Raw genomic sequence first — 17642 nt, forward strand, 5'->3', positions numbered from 1 at the left:
CGGGCGGGGGCATGGTGTGTAAGGGGCCGGGGGGCGTGTTGTGTAGGGGGCGTGTTGTGTAGGGGTGTGGTGTGTAGGGGGCGTGGTTTGCTGCGGCTTCGGGGACAGCACCGGCTGCAGTCAGGTAATACTGCCGGCTGCAGTCAGACCCTTCTTGCATGGTGTGTAAGGGGCCAGGGGGCGTGGTCTGTAGGGGGCGTGGTTTGCTGCGGCTTCGAGGACAGCACCGGCTGCAGTCACGTATTATTGGGCGGGGGTATGGTGTGTAAGGGGCCGGGGGGCGTGTTGTGTGGGGGGTGTGGTTTGCTGCGGCTTCGGGGACAGCACCGGCTGCAGTCAGGTGTTATTGTCATTTTCTCAGTGCAGAAACCAACGGGTGACGTCACGGTAGCTACGTCCATCTTTTATACAGTCTATGGCTTTAACGCTTCATTCTGTGTTTATGCACTATCCACCTGTTTGTTTGACATGTTGTCTCTTGTTTTTATTTCATAATCTTTAGCTGCCAGTTCTTTGGTGTGATGTCGTATTTACTTTAATTCTCCTGAAGTCTTAAGCCTTCCTTCATTGTCTCTGTATTCCATGTTTTACTGTCAAAGCATCTTGTGAACGCTGTTCTCAAAGGTGCTTTATAAATAAAGGTATTATTTTTAGACCTGACTGTGAAATTATGAGACTTATATCCTATCTGTTGCCCTTACAGGGAATGTTCCTCCACAGTGTTGCGTGTCCTCAGACTGTGGGGGACAGCGCCGCCTGGTGGCTTGCAGGTGGCATAACGTCTGAGGTGGTGAGCAGCAGAATGAACGAATGCAGTGTGTGTTATATCTGCAGCACCATTTTATTAGTGTAGTTGGTTTTAAAATCAACTCAAAGTCAGAAAAGTGTGTAGCTCATTAGATGCATCCTTTAAGTGCAGCCGATTCATAGATATGAAGAAACAAGCTGCTTGCTGACATGTCAGCAACAGCACATACATGGCTCAGTGAACAAAGGAAACACAATGTGAAGTAGTACAGCGTGTTTTAAACACTTCAAAAGGGCAGACACTGCTATTCTCATATTTTAGCCTGTGTTTATTCATACTTTGGCACTCTGGCAGCATTACATGTCTGCTGAACTTGTTGTTTTTTGCCGTTTACATGGTACCTGTGGATGTACAGACACACCAGATCCGTTTAATACTAAAGGAAAACTTCTAAATCATAAAGTGCAACCACATTGATATGGATGACTGAAACACTTAACTAAGCGTAGGACTAATTGTGTTATTCCTGGTAAGACTTGTCAAAATGTCTGCTGCACAAGGGTTAATGTTGAACAGTGTCAGTAGAGTGTCCTAAACACTGGATAATACCAGTGGTTGCGTGTGTTTTGTCCTACATTCTACAAACCAGTTACACTTCAGTTACATCTCAGCTCATTGAAAGACGTCAAAGCAGTGTGGAACTGGCAAGGTGGATCCCAATACTTGTCAATCAAAGTTCCAATGTCACTCAATAGGTTAGACTGTTTTTAAATACTAGAAATCATGAAATTTACACAGTAAATGTTAACATTGAAAACACAACTTTTGAGGTGGGGAGCACCAGGCAGACTCTACTTAGTCGGACAACAAAACATGCACATTTAAAAGCATTTTAAAAACTGAAGTACAGTCGTGACTCGATACTTCAACCCTTAACAATCCAAACTTTGCTATCTGACAGGTTCTTAGGGAAAAACGAACAGAACCCATTAATACAGCCTTAACATACCAACAGCCTTGGATTCCGACTCCAACATGACATTTTATGTCACCAATAAGGAAGTAAGGTGTATTATCTAACTGAAAACTCCGACAGATTGGCTACGTTCAGACTGCAGGACTGAATGCTCAATTCAGATTTTTTGTGAAATCTGATTTTTTTTTTGCGAGTTCGTTCACATTTCCAGTTAAATGTGACTTGTATGTGATCTGCTGCTGAGGTCGAACCACCAACCTTAGACGACAACCTGCTCTACCAGCTGTAGGCAGAGCAGGTTGTCCTATACTGTATCACTCTGTATTTCTCTCACATGACATCAGCGTGATCCAGGTGTGTCTGTGTGAACGATGCAGGTGTTCATAGTCAGGGAGACGTGATAAGGAGCAAATAAAAACAGGAGAACAAACACTGCTATTGTCGGTTATCACCAGTTTATCAAAGTGAGATCAGAGTCCTGGGTGTTCCTTTGACACCCACATATTGGCAGGAACAGACACAACACTTTAGATATCGTTAAAGGTTCAGTCATATAAATTCATCTGGGTGCAGCAGGACACACACAGTTCCCTTGTAGGAGTAGAAACATTAGAAATTACAAACAATGACAAAGTGGCTGTGCTCAGTTGCCCTTCATTATGGACAACGTGTAAATCTCAGACGTATCCTGTCACAGAAAAAGACATCTTGACTGCTATACTACACACTCAGGCTTGGAGACACTGGTTTTTCTCATGTCCAGCCACTGGTCCTGGTGCTCACACAGGAAGGAAAGGGCTTCAGCGCTCCAGGGCTAATGCAGGTTGGGATACTTCAGGCAAAATCTGTTAAATGCATCATATATGGCCTGTCTGGAAATAAAACACATATGCAAATAATTCTAAAATGATAACACATGACAAAGAAAAGATCATGTATAAAAGTCTGTTCAGCACAGTGTGGAGGCTGCACATCTCAAGTCTAAACGAATGCTAACCCTGTTTATGTCAATGAAAGTAGGCAAGAGATGCTCTCTGACATAGAGTCAACAGAAACTGAACCAAACCATCTCTCACTTTTAAATAAACTGTATAGAAACCTTTAAAACTTTTAAAATCTGAATGAGCAGTTGGTCTTGGTTTGTTCTACAGGAATCAGCCACAGCATTAAAACCCTTAAATAACACTTATCTCATTACAGTGGAACGTTTTCCAGAGAAACCTTGAGTCCTTCATTCATATGGATATTCCTGGGACACAAACAACATGCTTCATAACTTCACTGTCTTAATCTTTCTCAGACTGAACACTATTTTAGTGTTCCTGTCTTGCATCATGTGCAGTAGCAGCACTTTTTACCATTACAACAACATGTTGACTGAGGTAGACGGGACACGATTGTTTCATTCTGTTCAGAAGAAGAGTCAGATGACGCGTTAAACGCCTCCTTCTGTGTCTGACTTAAGAACGTTCAAAACCACCTTCATGATACCCGTTATCTCTAACTGGGACTTCCGTTTTTGTGGCGCCGACTGACACAAAGAAAGCCTGGATATGTCCAACCTGCTTCTAGTTCAGCCCTCAGCTGCTGCAAAGTAATTGTTTGTTGTTATTTATTCAGTGTGTGGGACTGGGGAGACTATAAGGCATTCATAATCAAATCTGAGTTCGGTCTGAAGTCATATTCATACTTAAAGACTCAAGAACAAGTCATGTGACCTCTGAGCTTTATTGTCACATTCTGTACAACTTGTTGCTATAGGGACAGAAGTGAGCAATCCTGTCCATTTACTCCCACAAGATGCAGTGCTTCAATGGAAGAAGTAAGACAACAACATAATATTAAGGAGTGTGTCTCGAGCTATATAATCCCAGACTGTGTGACTGTTTGTGTCAGCAGTGGTTACTGAAGCAGACATTAGACACCAGATTACAGCTCTTTGAACAGGCTTTGACTTGGTGGTTTACCTGAAGACATTCTGTTTAAACAGGTATGCACTGATGTGCCCTCCATTCAGATATCTGACTTCACACTCTGGCCAGATCTCCTGCAGACTGAGGACGCCTGTTCGAGGAATGTAGGCATCCTCTTTGGCCTGGACCACAATGATGAGACTAGTGTCTACAGGAACTAGGGCAGAGGGAGGGAGGGAAGGACATGTTGATTTGCATAAACGTGCTGCCACCAGGACACATATAGAAACATGACATCCAGGTGCACTGCTGAGGACCTGAAAATAAAAATCCATTAAAAGCAAAAAGGTAACTTTTATCAGTCACTATCTAGGCTGTCAGAAAAGACTGTTGGTTGTCCCAAAACTTTCTCCAATTAAATGAAAACAAAACGGAAATATCCCAGATGTGGAGACACTGTCATGGTCATCATGGTGCTTCTTCATTTTGATTTTGGTCTTCCCTTGTGTTTCCAAATATTTCCTTTTCCTTGTGTCTCATCTTCTCCCTCTATGTGTGCATTCTGTATCACTCTTTTTATTTGCCTCTGCTTTAAGGTTAGGATTAAAACTTTCCTCTGTGATAAAGCTGATAGAGCTGCTCAGGATCACCTGAACAGTTATGCTGCTGTAGCTTTAGACTGTCGGGGGATTCCCATGATGCACTGGGCTCCTCACCTCACCTCTCCTCCTCTCCCCTCCCCAACTGCTCAAGGCAGATGGCCTCCTTCCCTGAGCCTGGTTCTGCTGGAGGTTTTTTTGCTGATTTTTTATTTTTCTTTTAAATGTCCTTCTTTACCAGATGAAATCACCAAATATTATTACTTCTGTTGCTTTTTGTCTGAGAAACAACTTTTAGTAGTTGTTCTACTACATCATCACGAAAGCCGGGCTGCACAGTGGTTCGGTGGTGAGCACCGTTAGATCCCTGATTCGCATCCCGGTGAGGACACCTGGGATCTTTCTGCTTGCCAAAACCGGGATGCCCATAGTCCAACTTTGTCGGGTTGCTTTAGTTTTCCATCTCAGTAAGAAACTCCACCTGGTCGCACAACCAAGGGCTACAGCTAATCTCAACACACTTTCTGACATGCATGTCCTTTGTCTTCTGCCTTACAGGTCAAAATATGTCTCCGGCTTTCAGCCCGACTGCTGCCGGATCGCACCAAGCAATGGTGTCATTGCCCCTCCAGACATGCTGCTCCAGCTCCAGTGGGGAGTCCAGATGTCTTGATCGTTACTGTGCAGCAGCAGTTAATGAAAAGTGCATTGTGCATATGTTATTATTTTATACAAACCATGTGTACAAAATAAATCTGAAGATAATTCTGTATTAACACACATACCATTTTATCTAGTGTGGTACTGGCCTCCACTACAGACACAGGCCAAACAGAAGGCTATTTACCATGACACACACACATGCATTGAGTACGTCAGGAGCTGGGTGCGGGGTTATCAAGACTTCCGTGACCGATGAACGGGACACACAAGCAGTGATTTGTGTCGTTCTTCACCAGGAAGTCTCTGGTCCGATAAGACATGTACTGGAATGGGTCCTGGGACATTCAGAGATTCTGCACAAACTGTTGCACTGGTGCACCACAGTGGTGGAAAACAGTACTTTTATAACTTCGGTGTACTGCGGTGTTTAGCTTAGACATGAGGTCCTGACATCAGAACACCCTGGTTTACTCTATTTAAAGTCATTTTGGTCGCACACTGGTCTGAGCACTGCGGCCACCAACAGCAGCTGCCACAGCCTGCTATCTGGGGCGTTCAGGGAACATCGTAAATTGTAGAGTCTATCGATAAGAAAATGTTCAGCAAGTCATGTGTTTTGCCTGTGACAAGGTGGGAAAGTTGGTCACACCGGTAAAAAAGTCAGTCTGGAGTCCTGTGTGGACTTCCGTGTGGCGCCAGCATTGTTCAGTAAACGGCTACGTATGCAGTGACGTATTGCGTGGCTTAGTGACATGCGGTCAGGGAAGGCAGGTGAGGCAGAGCCTCACCTGACATTACGGAAAGAAAAAAATATATGATGATAAAATAATTTAAATGGTTATATTTATCCAGTGATTTGTACTATAAAGTATTTATTTTTTCACTTAGCCTCGTCAGTTTTGATGATTTTTAAATTCAAAATCACTACATTTTCGCAATTTCCCATTCAAATGCTTGGAAGAGAAGCTGGTGAGGCAGCGGCGAGCTGTGCCTCACTTGGATTGCTCAATCCCTCGCTACCTACGCTGGATGCCATACAGTGACAGCGTGCTGCTGTCTGTATGTCGCCAATAACATGTTTAAAACACATTTAATATATAAACTGATTTTCCATAGTTCAGCTTATGTATATAATAATGTACAATGTTGTCTGTTATCAACTGTATGTGTGTAACGTGTTCCCTGTGCTGAGCGATCATAAAGGGCTGAGAAGAGGTTCTCGGTGAGGCAGGCAGTTCTCTTGCCTCATGGCAGGGGGCGCTGGTGATCCCAGACATGCTTCTTGTGACTCCGCGGCTGCAGAGCAAGTGACAGCAAGCTGGACTAGGTACGATAGACAGTTAGCAAGTCAAGTGCAGTGAAGGAAGATAAGGAGACTTTTACAAAAAAGCAACGGATATTTTGTCCAGAAGGTGCAGAGCATGGACTTGATTGAAAGGTAAGACCACAATAACTTCAAAAAAAAAAAGAAACATGCGTTTTGTGGGCTACAGCTTGTATGTGTAAAGAATGCAGATATGAAACATGACCTGTAAACTGCTGCCAGTCAAATGGCAAATGGCAAATATGCTACCGTGTAGAGTGCATATATTTGTAAATCAGATTCTGATGAAGTCAGTGCCTCACCAGCCATGATCCTCACTGCACGTCACTGGCGTGGCTCTAACTTGGCTCCTTGCTGATGGAAAAGCAACTGGTTGTGAGATTGGAACCAACTAAGCACTGGAACTAGCACCAGCACAGAACTAGCACCTGGTTCTTCTTGATGGAAAAGGGGTATCTGTACCACTGTGCAGCAGAGAAGCTGGAGGAGGAGTGGCCATCTCATCCTATGGAAGAAAGAAAATCTACCGAAGTGAGGCAGGCAGATGCTCTGACCCCGTCACCATGCTGCAGACACACCAGGCCATCAGTCTGTTGGAGCTTGAGTCTCTGCTGCCCCCGACAGTCCATTGGTGCCTCTCCTCAATGAAAGCAGGGTCACTACAGATGACATTCTGCTGTGCAGAGCTGTCCCTGAGCTGAGGGATGGCTTCAACGGTTGTGGCACAGAGACACTTGTGGCTGACATGATCTGATGTCCTGGATAGAGACAGGCCAATCTATCTGGATGTGCCATTCTCCACTGAGGCCCTGTTTGGACATTCACGTAACGCCATTCAGGCATAGTGGGAGCTGAAGAAGAAGCACACAGAGGCTCTGCACAGCATCATTTCTAGAGGGGATGTGAAGCCCAAAGTCCTTCCTGCAGCTCCTGCAGCACCACTTCCCCTCCCAAGAGGGCAGCTTCCTCTGCGAGCAAAGGCAAAGCCAGTGAAGCTGCAGCTGTTTGATTGAACTTCACGCCGCTCCACTGAGAGCAAGGGCTGCCTCCAGGCCTCCAGAAAGAGCCAACGCCTAGGAGGAAGAAAAAACAGTCATCCTAACCCAGGTACTGAGTAGAGACCGGCTTCACTGCAGCCATAACTTGCTGCTGCCTCAGAGGTGCCCTCTAACGTCTATCAAAGGGTTCAGTCCCAAACGGCGCTGGACTCCCCGACCACAGTCTCCAATGCACACAAATGCACTTTGTTGTCTCAGGGAGCCCCAGTTCAGGTGCTTTAAATGTTTCTCAGGTGACCTTAACAAATCTTTACAGTGTTTTTCACTTTTCCAGTGCCCAAATAAAGGTGCTTTTTGTTCTTTATATGTTGCAACAAATAAAGAATGCACGTTTCAAAAACACTGCAAACCAAATAAATCCGAACAGTCAGGTGAGGCCGTTCCCACCCCACACCCCAACCCTACACCTACAGTGCTCCAAGTCAGCTGACTGGCAATACATCTTCCTTAATGGGGTGCACGTGCACTCTCTCTCCATGGGCAGAGATAACTGTTGCCATAGGCTACCATCCACAGTTCTGTTTCAGGCCTCTTCGTTTCTTCTCAGCGGTATTCACCGTAGCAGTGAATAAGGCCGCAGGGAGCAATACAAGTGGTCTGGGCTGTTGGTACAGCCGTTATTACTATATTCCAAAAGTTAGCACTCCGGGGTATTGGTTTGCAACTATCGATTTAAAAGACACGTACGTTCATGCTTGGTGACACGGTGTACTTTCATACATCAGGACAGGCGTTTTCAAAGGATTACATTAAAAGCCAAGGCTTAATGTGACTAACAGAGGGACCTGGATGCTGGCTCCATCAGCCAACTTCTATTGGCTGACATACACGGTCATATCCAGCCCTCCTCATGGAACTTGTCATTGGTGTTTGAGGTTCTGCGTGGTCCTCTTTTAGAACCTACTGAGTCTGTAGATATGACATTTCTTTCATAGAAGATGGCCCTGCTTCTCAATGTATGCTCTGCTATGTGTGTAGGCAGCCCTCATGCTTTGTATGCACATCCCTCCTGTACTGAGCTCTCTTCAGGTGGAGCCATGGTTACACTATGCCCAGATGTAGTGTATTAACTCAGATCATCCCTGTAGCCCTTAGCTCTGTGGCATTTGAGCTCTGGAGCTTTAGCCCCCCCCTACTTTGCACCTGAGGAGCAGAAGAGGATGAGTTCCTTGTCCTGTGCATTGGCCGAACTCAGAATGTGTGTTTTGCTAACCCAGCCAGAGCTGGAGCTCCGTCCAAACAGCTGGATTGTAGAGGCTAACCTCCTGGCTGGTTGCAGCAGTGGTCTTCCTTTGCCTTGCTGTCAGGGCACACTCTACCTGTGAGGGATGTCTGTGCAGCAGCTAGCTGGGTCTGGGATGTGGCAGCCTCCCTGTGGACTATTCTGTCATTGCTGCTGGGTCTACCATGCAATAGAGTGCTGCAGGGTAGACACCAGTTTTATGGCTGCTCTGCGGGCCAGAATGCATGTAATAATAATAATGTCCCATGCTAAAGCATATATGTAATACTGAGTGAATCAACTGGAGTGAAATGTTTCGTCTATAACTACTGTTCCTGGCTCTGGGCTCGTTGAAGAGCGGCTATCCAAACTGAGAGCTGACTGTGATCATAGTTTGGTCAGGGAGGATGCCAGAACCCAAGGAGGAGGAGAGAGACGGCCCAAAAAGGGCAGTCCTCACTAAACCTAGATTTAGCGACCAAGGTCTAAAGCAGACTAGCCCCCCAAATGGCCCAGAGCGATACAGGGAGACAGACCGAGTGGGAGGATCATCACAGTGTACTGTTCAGCATGGTCCTGATTGATTCTGTTTAGTTATGGATTCAGTGCAATGCTGTGTTTTTTTTCTGTCACTGTGTGATTAAAACATTGCCTAAGAGCTGTTTAAAAGTCTGCTTTGACTTTAGAAGGTATTTGCATAACTAACTAGAAGGACAGCCCAGGCAGCTCAACTGCCTCACTAAAAACCACACAAGATGGAAAAGAACCATCATCGTCATTTCATTTTAATCTAGGATATGATGAGATCTATACACTGGGATCATCTCAGAGTCAGCAGTTCCTTATTGGCCAGAAACGACCACAAACTGGATTAGCCCTGCAGAGATCTCTCTTCTTCTTCTTCTTTTTTTTTTTAACCCTAACGCCTTACTTAGATCTTCTCCATGCTTCCACGCTCACAGGTCTGTCTGCATTATCACCTCATTTCCTCCCTACTTGACTCACCAGGTAGAAAACGGGGCTGTTCTGTCCGTTGTTTTCTCTCGGCTGTAACCTGGAACAGCATGTTGGGTATCTGACTATTTCTATCTCCCTGGTTTCTGTGATGGAACGAAACATGAGTATTGCCTGTAATGTTGCCTGGCTGCACAATAAAACCTACCGGAGAAGTTGGCCATGTGTGTGCATTCATCCATCACTCCCTTCATGAAGCTGATGGACTCTTTGTGTAATGATGGCCGCCACAGGTTGGCTGAATCAGTCTTCTTCTGCTGTGAGTGATGTGAACTACAGCTTCGAAACACACAGAGACAGAAAAGTGTTTTTGAAAAAAGCTGTGCCAGATAATGATGACAAAACATTGCCACTGCAAAAACAAGTACAACAGTCCATCATATATGATGGCTCTGCTTCCTACTTTATGCTCTGCTGTGTATGTATGTGCATCCCTCCTGTGCTCAGCACTCTTCAGATAGAGCCAAGGTCACACTCAGCCCACATGTAGTGTATTGATCTCAGACTATCCCTGCAGCCCTCAGTAGTACGTCTTCTGACTTTTGAGGTAGTTTAAAGAGTAAGGTAGAGTAACACAACCCCTCCAGCAAAGAGCAGCTGAAAAAATAGTATCTGTAAAGTCGCTGAACATATCTTCAGAAGTTTGTGAAACCCTGGCATCCACCATGCTGCTTAGACCTAGGTCTGTCATCAAACATAAAGATGGACACACACAGGCTCACAGGGTGGGAATACTTATGTACAGATGATTTCTTTGTTTGTTGTTTTTATTAAATTTGCAAAAATCTCACAAAACTTTTTCAAGCTGTCATAATGGTGTATTTTGTGTAGAATTTTGAGGGAAAAAAATGAATTTAATCCATTTCAGAATAATGCTGTAACATAACAAAATGTGGTAAAAGTGAAGTGCTGTGAATACTTTCTGGATGCACTGTACATGGACCTCAGTTCTAACTGTTGTTGCAATGAGTTCCTTCTTCGAGGCCTGCAGTTCTAACATAGTAAACCTGAGTTGTTTTAGCTCAGGACAAATTCTATATCAGAGCAAATCCTCTACTGTTACCTTGGTAAAGTGTCCAAGCTCGTTCCCCTGTTGTTCCCTGATGATGATAGTTGTTGTTCTATCATTCCAGCCCTGCATCCTTCAGGGCCTCCACCAACCTCCGTTTCCATCTGTGCTGTGGAATACTGACCCAGTGACACCTTGTGGTCTCCAGACAGGCCCAGCAGGTGGTCTAAAGACTCCACGTTTTTCAGAAGTTCAGGCACCATCTTAAAGGAGTCAGCCTGACAGATGTGAACACACAGATCAGAAGACAGACACTGTATACTTTAGCAGTATACAACAACTGGAGCTTGTGTGTTTGTCCATGTGTTTGGTGATGGGGGTCTAACTTTCCAGGAGAAATCTGACATTTGATGAGTTGACAAAACATCCAAAAGGGTGTCTGGCAGGACACAGAGAAAGGCCTGCTGATGTGAGAATCTGTACAACTATCTCAATAAATGACCAAATTCTTAATTATTGGAAACAAAACTGAGGATTTTATATTTGAATGATCAGTTGACCTTGTTGGGTCACCACCAGTAGTCCACATTTATGCTAAATTATTAGCATTTGTAATGTCCTCATCAAACTGGAACTGTGAATAGCTGCACAACCTTGGTTTGTGTGAAACATTCAAGCACAGAGGGAAATATTTAGATCAGATGTGAGAATATAAGTCAGTATAAGGACAACATACCCCACAGTACTCCAGCAGCTTGATGATCTCCTCTTCATACACTGAGTTAATGGCGTACTGCTTCTCCAGTTCTGTCCAGTTCACTGCTTTACTCAGCACACCCTGCACGTATACACAAACACACATGATACACACTGTACAAAAGGCATTTTCTGACACAGTATGAACTGGCTGAGGACAGACACCAGGGCAAGAGAGCCAGAGGGTGGAAGTAGAGATCCTGAGTGCAATCAGCTGCAGTATCCAGAGTATCTTTGAACAATGATTCACTTCATTCTTCATTTCTAAAGAACTCTAATTTAGTTCCTGCACCTGTACATTAATCACCTCAACTGTCTAAATGTAGGTCCATGCATCGCTAGTGACATGAGAGACAAGTCAGACCAGAACTGACCGAGCTACCAGCCACACAGTCAAGTGGACGACAATGTGCAAAATTAGTCAAGGTATGGCAATAAAGATCTTAATACTACACCCCCTATCAATTTAATGTGAGTTTCACATGTCCTCAAATGGCATATTTCAAGTTTTGGCTCAAAATACCACACTGGCCGTTTATTCTACATGCCTAAAATACCCCTGGGGGCTGTACAACTGAGCACATTCAACATACAGAGGGTATCTTTTCATTATGTGGCTTCTGTACAGTCGGGTCCATTAATACTTGGACATTTACATAACGTTCAGAATCTCGACTCTGTACGCCACCACAATGGATCTGAAATGAAACTATCAAGATGTGCGTTCAGTGGTTTTCAGCTTTAATTTGAAATAATCATCAATCAAATTGTCACTTTTAATATTTGGTTGCAAATCGTTTAAGTCCTTGACAGCCTGAAGCCTGGAACCCATAGACATCAGCAGACGCTGGCTTTGGTCCCTGGTGATGCTCTGCCAGGCCTCTACTGCTGCTGTCTTCTCTTCCTGCTGGTTCTTGGGTCACTTTCCCTTCAGTTCTGTCTTCAGCTAGTGAAATGCATGTTGAGTTGGATTCAGGTCTTGGCTATTGCAGAATATTCCACTTCTTAGCCTTAAAAACTCTTTGTTTTCCCAGCATGCTTCATGTCATCATCCATCTGCACTGTGAAGCACCGTCCAATGAGTTCTGAAGCCTTGGCTCAATATGGGTGGATAATATTGCCCAAAACACTTCAGGATTCAATCTGCTGCTTTTGTCAGCAGTCACATCATCAACAAATATAAGAGAACCAGTTCCATTGGCAGCCATTTATGGCCACCCATCACACTACCCCACCATGCTTCACTGAGGAGGTGCTACGCTTTGGACCTGGAGCAGCTCCTTCTCTTCTCCATCCTTCTCTTCCTATCATTCTGGTACAAGTTGGTCTTTGTCTCATCTGGCCAGAGGATGTTGTTCCACAACTGCACAGGCTCGTTTAGATGTTTTTTTTACTAATCTGGCCTTCCCAGTTTTGTGGCTCACCAGATGTTTCCACCTTGTGATAAACCGTCTGTATTTACTCTGGTCAAGTCTTCTCTTAACTGTTGACTCTGACACAGATACGCCTACATCCTGGAGAATGTTCTTGATCTGGTCAACTGTTATGAAGGGATTTTCTTGAACAGAGAAAGGATTCCTCTGTCGTCCACCACACCTGTTTTCCTTGGTCTTCCAGGTCTTTTGGGGTTGCTGAGCTCACCAGTGCGTTCTTTCTTTTTAAGAATGTACCAAACAGTTGATTTGGCCACACCTAGTGTCTTTGCTGTCTCTCTGATGGGTTTGTTTTGATTTTTCAACCTAATGATGGCTTCCTTCACTGATAGTGACAGCTCTTTGGACTTCATATTGAGAGTTGACCTCACCGGATTCCAAATACCACACTTGTAATGAACTCTAGACTTTTTATCTCCTTCTTGTAAAAGAAAAGATAAGGGAACAACACACACCTGGCCATGGAACAGCTGAGCAGCCAACTGTCCAATTACTTTTGGTCCTTTAAAAAGGTGGAGGGCACATATGAAGTGTGTTGTGATTTCTTCACTGTCCACCTGATTTGGATGTATATACCCTCAAATTAAAGCTAATGTCTGCAATTAAAGCGCATCTTGATTGTTTCTTTTTAAATCCATTGTGGTGGCGTACAGAGTAGAAATGCTGAACATTGTGTCCAAATATTTATGGACCTTACTGCATATTCTATTCAATGAATGCACTGCTGAGATGTATTCTTCTGACATGTAGCCAAAGACTTTAGTGTCAGCGTTCTTCTTTCAGCTGCTCATTGTTAAACTGTCTTGGGAGCAAGTGAAGCAAAAAAATTAACATAAAAACATCATTCAAAGTGCTAAGTAGACTGTTACATTGTATAGAAGACTACAAATAAGTGTATAAACTTTATATAATTGTTCGACAATCTTAAACCAATAATGAGGAGTTTAAAATATAATACAGGCAAAACTGCTGCAGCCAGAGTTTAGCAAAGAACATTATCAGTACACTGGAAAAAATGCCCTTCTCAAAACAAGAAAAAAAAAACTTACTTCAAGGTACTTTTACCTTGAAATAAGTGATGAAATCTGCCAATAGAACAAGTGAAAATTCGCTTTGTAAGATGCCTTCACTTGAATTAAGTAAAGTTTATTTCTTAAATCAAGATTATCTATCTTATATGAAATATATGAAATGTCAAATTAGCCTCGTTTCTTCTAAAATACAACTCAAAACAAGATAATTTCAAGATTGTTTGACTTAACAAGATATTTAAGATGCAGTGTCTTAAAACAAGTCCCTCTATCTTGCTGAAATGTTACTTGTTAGGTGAATTTATCTCAAATCAAGTGGGATGAGACATTTTGACTAAAAACAAGATTAATAAACTTGGTAAGATTTTGAGTTTTTGCAGTGTATCACTGTGCTTTTGATATACAGATATCTCACATTTCGTCCCATTCTTATGGTGTGCAAGACTCTTTCAGCTAACACCCTGGTGGTATTAGAAAGTCATGGGTGCAAGTAAAGAACGCATTAAAACATCTTTCAGACCAATAAGTAGACTTACTCCAAATCCAATACGTTCAACCATCAGGCTGGAAGGCTTTAGTGTTTTAATCGGTTTCTGTTTCTGGATTATGTTGCTCCAGAACTGCTTCAGAGTTCAGCATGAATTACCATGGTGAAGTAAAGCATCGTCGCCATACTGCACACCCAGAGTTAAACATGCAGTTACCGTAATAGCCTGCTTCGTAGTACAGACACACCTTCTAAACAATGGAGACTGTTAAAAATGAGGAGGTGGTCTTTCACACATGTTGCTGTTCTCTAGACACACTGGAGACATTATTATCCTCATAAACAATAGAAAAAAATAGCTGAGGGACATTTAGAGATAGTGGAAACTTTAGGACCAATTTAAGACCAATAGGTAAAGACCTGGGTGGGTTAGTGAACTCAGGTGGTGTTTACAGCTATTTTCTTCTCTCCTGCTGTCTGTGCCTACAAATACTACATGTTATTATAGTCAAATGGCCAATGAGGCTGTCTCCATGACAATGTTTTCTGTTGTTGTTGCGCTGTCAGTCACAGATGCAGAGAGAGCTCTCTTCCTGAAGGGCTCTAAACAGTAGCCACTCAGTTGTAGTTAAAGCTACAACTCTGAAACAGCTCATCTGGAACCACAGATTGGACAGTTTTGGGGAAATATGCAGTATTTTGAGCTGAAAATCTGAAAGACACATTCTGGCGACGTGAGACTTTCATTATTCTGGTAAAAGGGCACCATAGGAGACCTTTTAAGATGTGGATGATTGGTGTATATCTTTAACAGTTCCTGTTTGTGTTTATGGTTCTGATGATGCAATCTTCACAATTCAACTCATCAGGTCGACTTTGCACAGTCGGAGTTTGACGACATACTGTCACAGCTTTCATCAACTACAAGGAAGAAAAAATATTTATAATATCAGATCTAACTAAATGTCTCCCTGTCAGCTGGAACAGGGCGTTACCGTGGTGAACACACTGGAGGCAGTCGACCAGGACAGACAGGGAATCAAAGGAATGGGCTTTGGCCAGTTAGTCACTGCCAGGGACGCCATCTGGACACAAATACACACAAGAGACTATGAAACGTGATCTTCAGATAGAAATAGATATAATATAAACATAGTATTGGACCTCATATATGTATGGATGATTAGAAAATATTTTCTTTCAAGTTTCAACCAGACACCAGGGAGTATGTGTCTCTGGGATAGCAAGTATGTTGACTAGTTACGTAGTACATAAATGTTAAGACTATACTGTATGGATTTGACAAAAGACAATCGAAGTGGAACCTGCTTCAATATACAAAATGACAGAACATTTTCCATTCTGGTGACTCACATATCCTCCCATGGAGATGCCAGTCATTCCAAGTGGCCAGTACCCATCTCTCTCCAGCCAACGGAGAAGAACTGTTGACTCCAGAATCAGAGCCCCTCCCATCACAAACAGGTCTGAAACGTTCTTTAGACTGGAACGCCTACAACATCAAGAAATATCTCTGTTTACTTTACAATGGATTAATCCCAGCTTTAAAGAAACAGTAAAATCTCTGATCAGTCCTGCAGTATAACACCTTTGATCTCTGTTAATCTCTCATTTTCAGTATGTTCAAGACATATAAAATAACACAAATAAATCATTAAATAATGTATTTTTTATTCTTCAGACTTCTACAATTGTTATTTTGCTATTTTGATGTACTCTGCACACACAACATAATTTTTATCTGGAACAGGGACCCCCCTTTATTTCTCTTCCTGAGGTTTCTTCCACTTTTCTCCACAGCTTTTTGGACTAGTTTCTATCCTGGTTCTGCTGGATCTCAGTGCTGCATTCATACAGTGGATCACAGCATCTGACTACAGAGAGTGGAATGTGTTATTGGGATTGAAGGACCCATGCTTAATGCGTTTAAATCATTGTTATCAGACAGATTCCAGTTTGTTCTTGTTAATGATGATTCTTCCCCCGACACCAGAGTTAGTTATGGAGTTCCACAGGGCTCTGTGATAAGACCTATGTTATTTACTGTGTACATGGAAATATTTTTTAAAAGTTTCATTTAAATATTAATAGAAATAAAAGACTACCAGTCCACCAGTTAGTTAAACAGTTAATCATGTACAGTGCTGAGTCACCATGATGTTGTGTGTGTAAAGGTTCTCTTTTACATGGAAAAGCTCCTTTTTGTCTACTTCTGTCTGAATCAATGCACAAATGAATAGTTAATCAGGTCAGAGGAGTTAACTTACCGTTGGTCTTTGGGTTTGCGGTAGCCATGTAAAGCATCAGTCAAGAAACAATGAAACATTCTCAGACAATATGCATCTGATAAAGATAAGAAGAAGGCACACACATAGGACCAGAGTATGGAATTCAGACATATTTCCTTCAGCTAGCTCCAAGGGTGTGTGCCTGCTGCAAGCAAGAGCTTCATGAATAACATGCTTGTTTCAGGAAGATACTCTGACTGTCACATCATCAGTGTGTTTCCAGCAGACTGGCAGTGTTGACCTGTGAGCCAACAAGCTATTCAGGTTATTGGCTGATACATCTTCAGTGTAATTCGACTTGAGAAGCTAAATGGAACAACAGCATTTTCCTAGAAGTAGGTTCTGCTTGGTCTCTACAGGGTGAAAGAAATATTTCAATAACAGTGTCGATGTGCTGTTCATTTTATCAATATGGGCTTCAGTCATAAAATGGCAAAAGCCCCAAGTTGGCCAGCTTACTAGCCACACTTCACAGAAGCACTGTATGATTGGACATAAACAGTGGACCCAACAAGGCACTCCTTCCCTTTGAAGAACCGTATCACTTGCATGGGAATTATTTAAACTCAATAGACGAGATCTCTGTGTGTATCTACAGGTTTTCTAAGAAAAAGATAACAGGTCCAATGATTTTTACAGATTCTTATGAGGTTAAAAGAAACAAAGGGTTATAAGCAATCACACAATGAACAGAAACTCAGTTAGCTTTGTAAGACAGCACTGAGGAGGAGAAGGTATTTCCCTAGGAACTCACTGCTGATCTGCTGACCTGGAGAGTTTCATTTGGTTCAAAGTCCAAGGTAACTGAGACTCGGCACCCTTGTTAAAGGACATGTGGGTCAGTTTAAGTGGATCATGCTCATATATTTTAGTTGTATCCATGTATTCAATCTTTTTGTGAAAATGTGGGACATTTGTTGTCTAGGATCCAACCCATTAATGTACATGAGGGGAATGTTTAAATGAAATGTACTCCACTACATGACCTCCTACTGTGACCTCAATCATATACAGTTAGTAGAATTATCACCTCTGTGGCAAATCACCTGATCCTGTAGAAGCTTCAGAAGAATAGAAGTTATGTGCATCAGGCGTTAAAT

General features: G+C 42.9%; 1 protein-coding gene across 3 annotated transcripts in view; it reads right to left on the reverse strand.

Moving 5' to 3' along the window:
- Positions 1-2157: 2157 nt before the first annotated feature.
- abhd18 (abhydrolase domain containing 18) overlaps positions 2158-17642 on the reverse strand; it is a 38154-nt gene continuing 22669 nt past the window's right edge. Inside the window, exons 7-14 of one of the 3 annotated variants that reach the window (XM_008280904.1) lie at positions 16522-16549; positions 15608-15746; positions 15229-15318; positions 11263-11364; positions 10581-10804; positions 9666-9796; positions 3692-3854; positions 2158-2596 (exon numbers count right to left, since the gene is read on the reverse strand). In XM_008280904.1, the coding sequence (XP_008279126.1) occupies positions 2539-2596; positions 3692-3854; positions 9666-9796; positions 10581-10804; positions 11263-11364; positions 15229-15318; positions 15608-15746; positions 16522-16549 (935 nt within the window). In that variant the 3' untranslated portion in view covers positions 2158-2538. Of the gene's footprint in view, positions 2597-3691; positions 3855-6467; positions 7297-9665; positions 9797-10580; positions 10805-11262; positions 11365-15228; positions 15319-15607; positions 15747-16521; positions 16550-17642 lie in introns of those variants that run through there. The other 2 variants (XM_008280906.1, XM_008280905.1) reach the window with 2 other exon arrangements.

This window comes from Stegastes partitus, unplaced genomic scaffold (assembly GCF_000690725.1).
Source record: "Stegastes partitus isolate 25-593 unplaced genomic scaffold, Stegastes_partitus-1.0.2 Scaffold213, whole genome shotgun sequence".
NCBI lineage: Eukaryota > Metazoa > Chordata > Actinopteri > Pomacentridae > Stegastes > Stegastes partitus.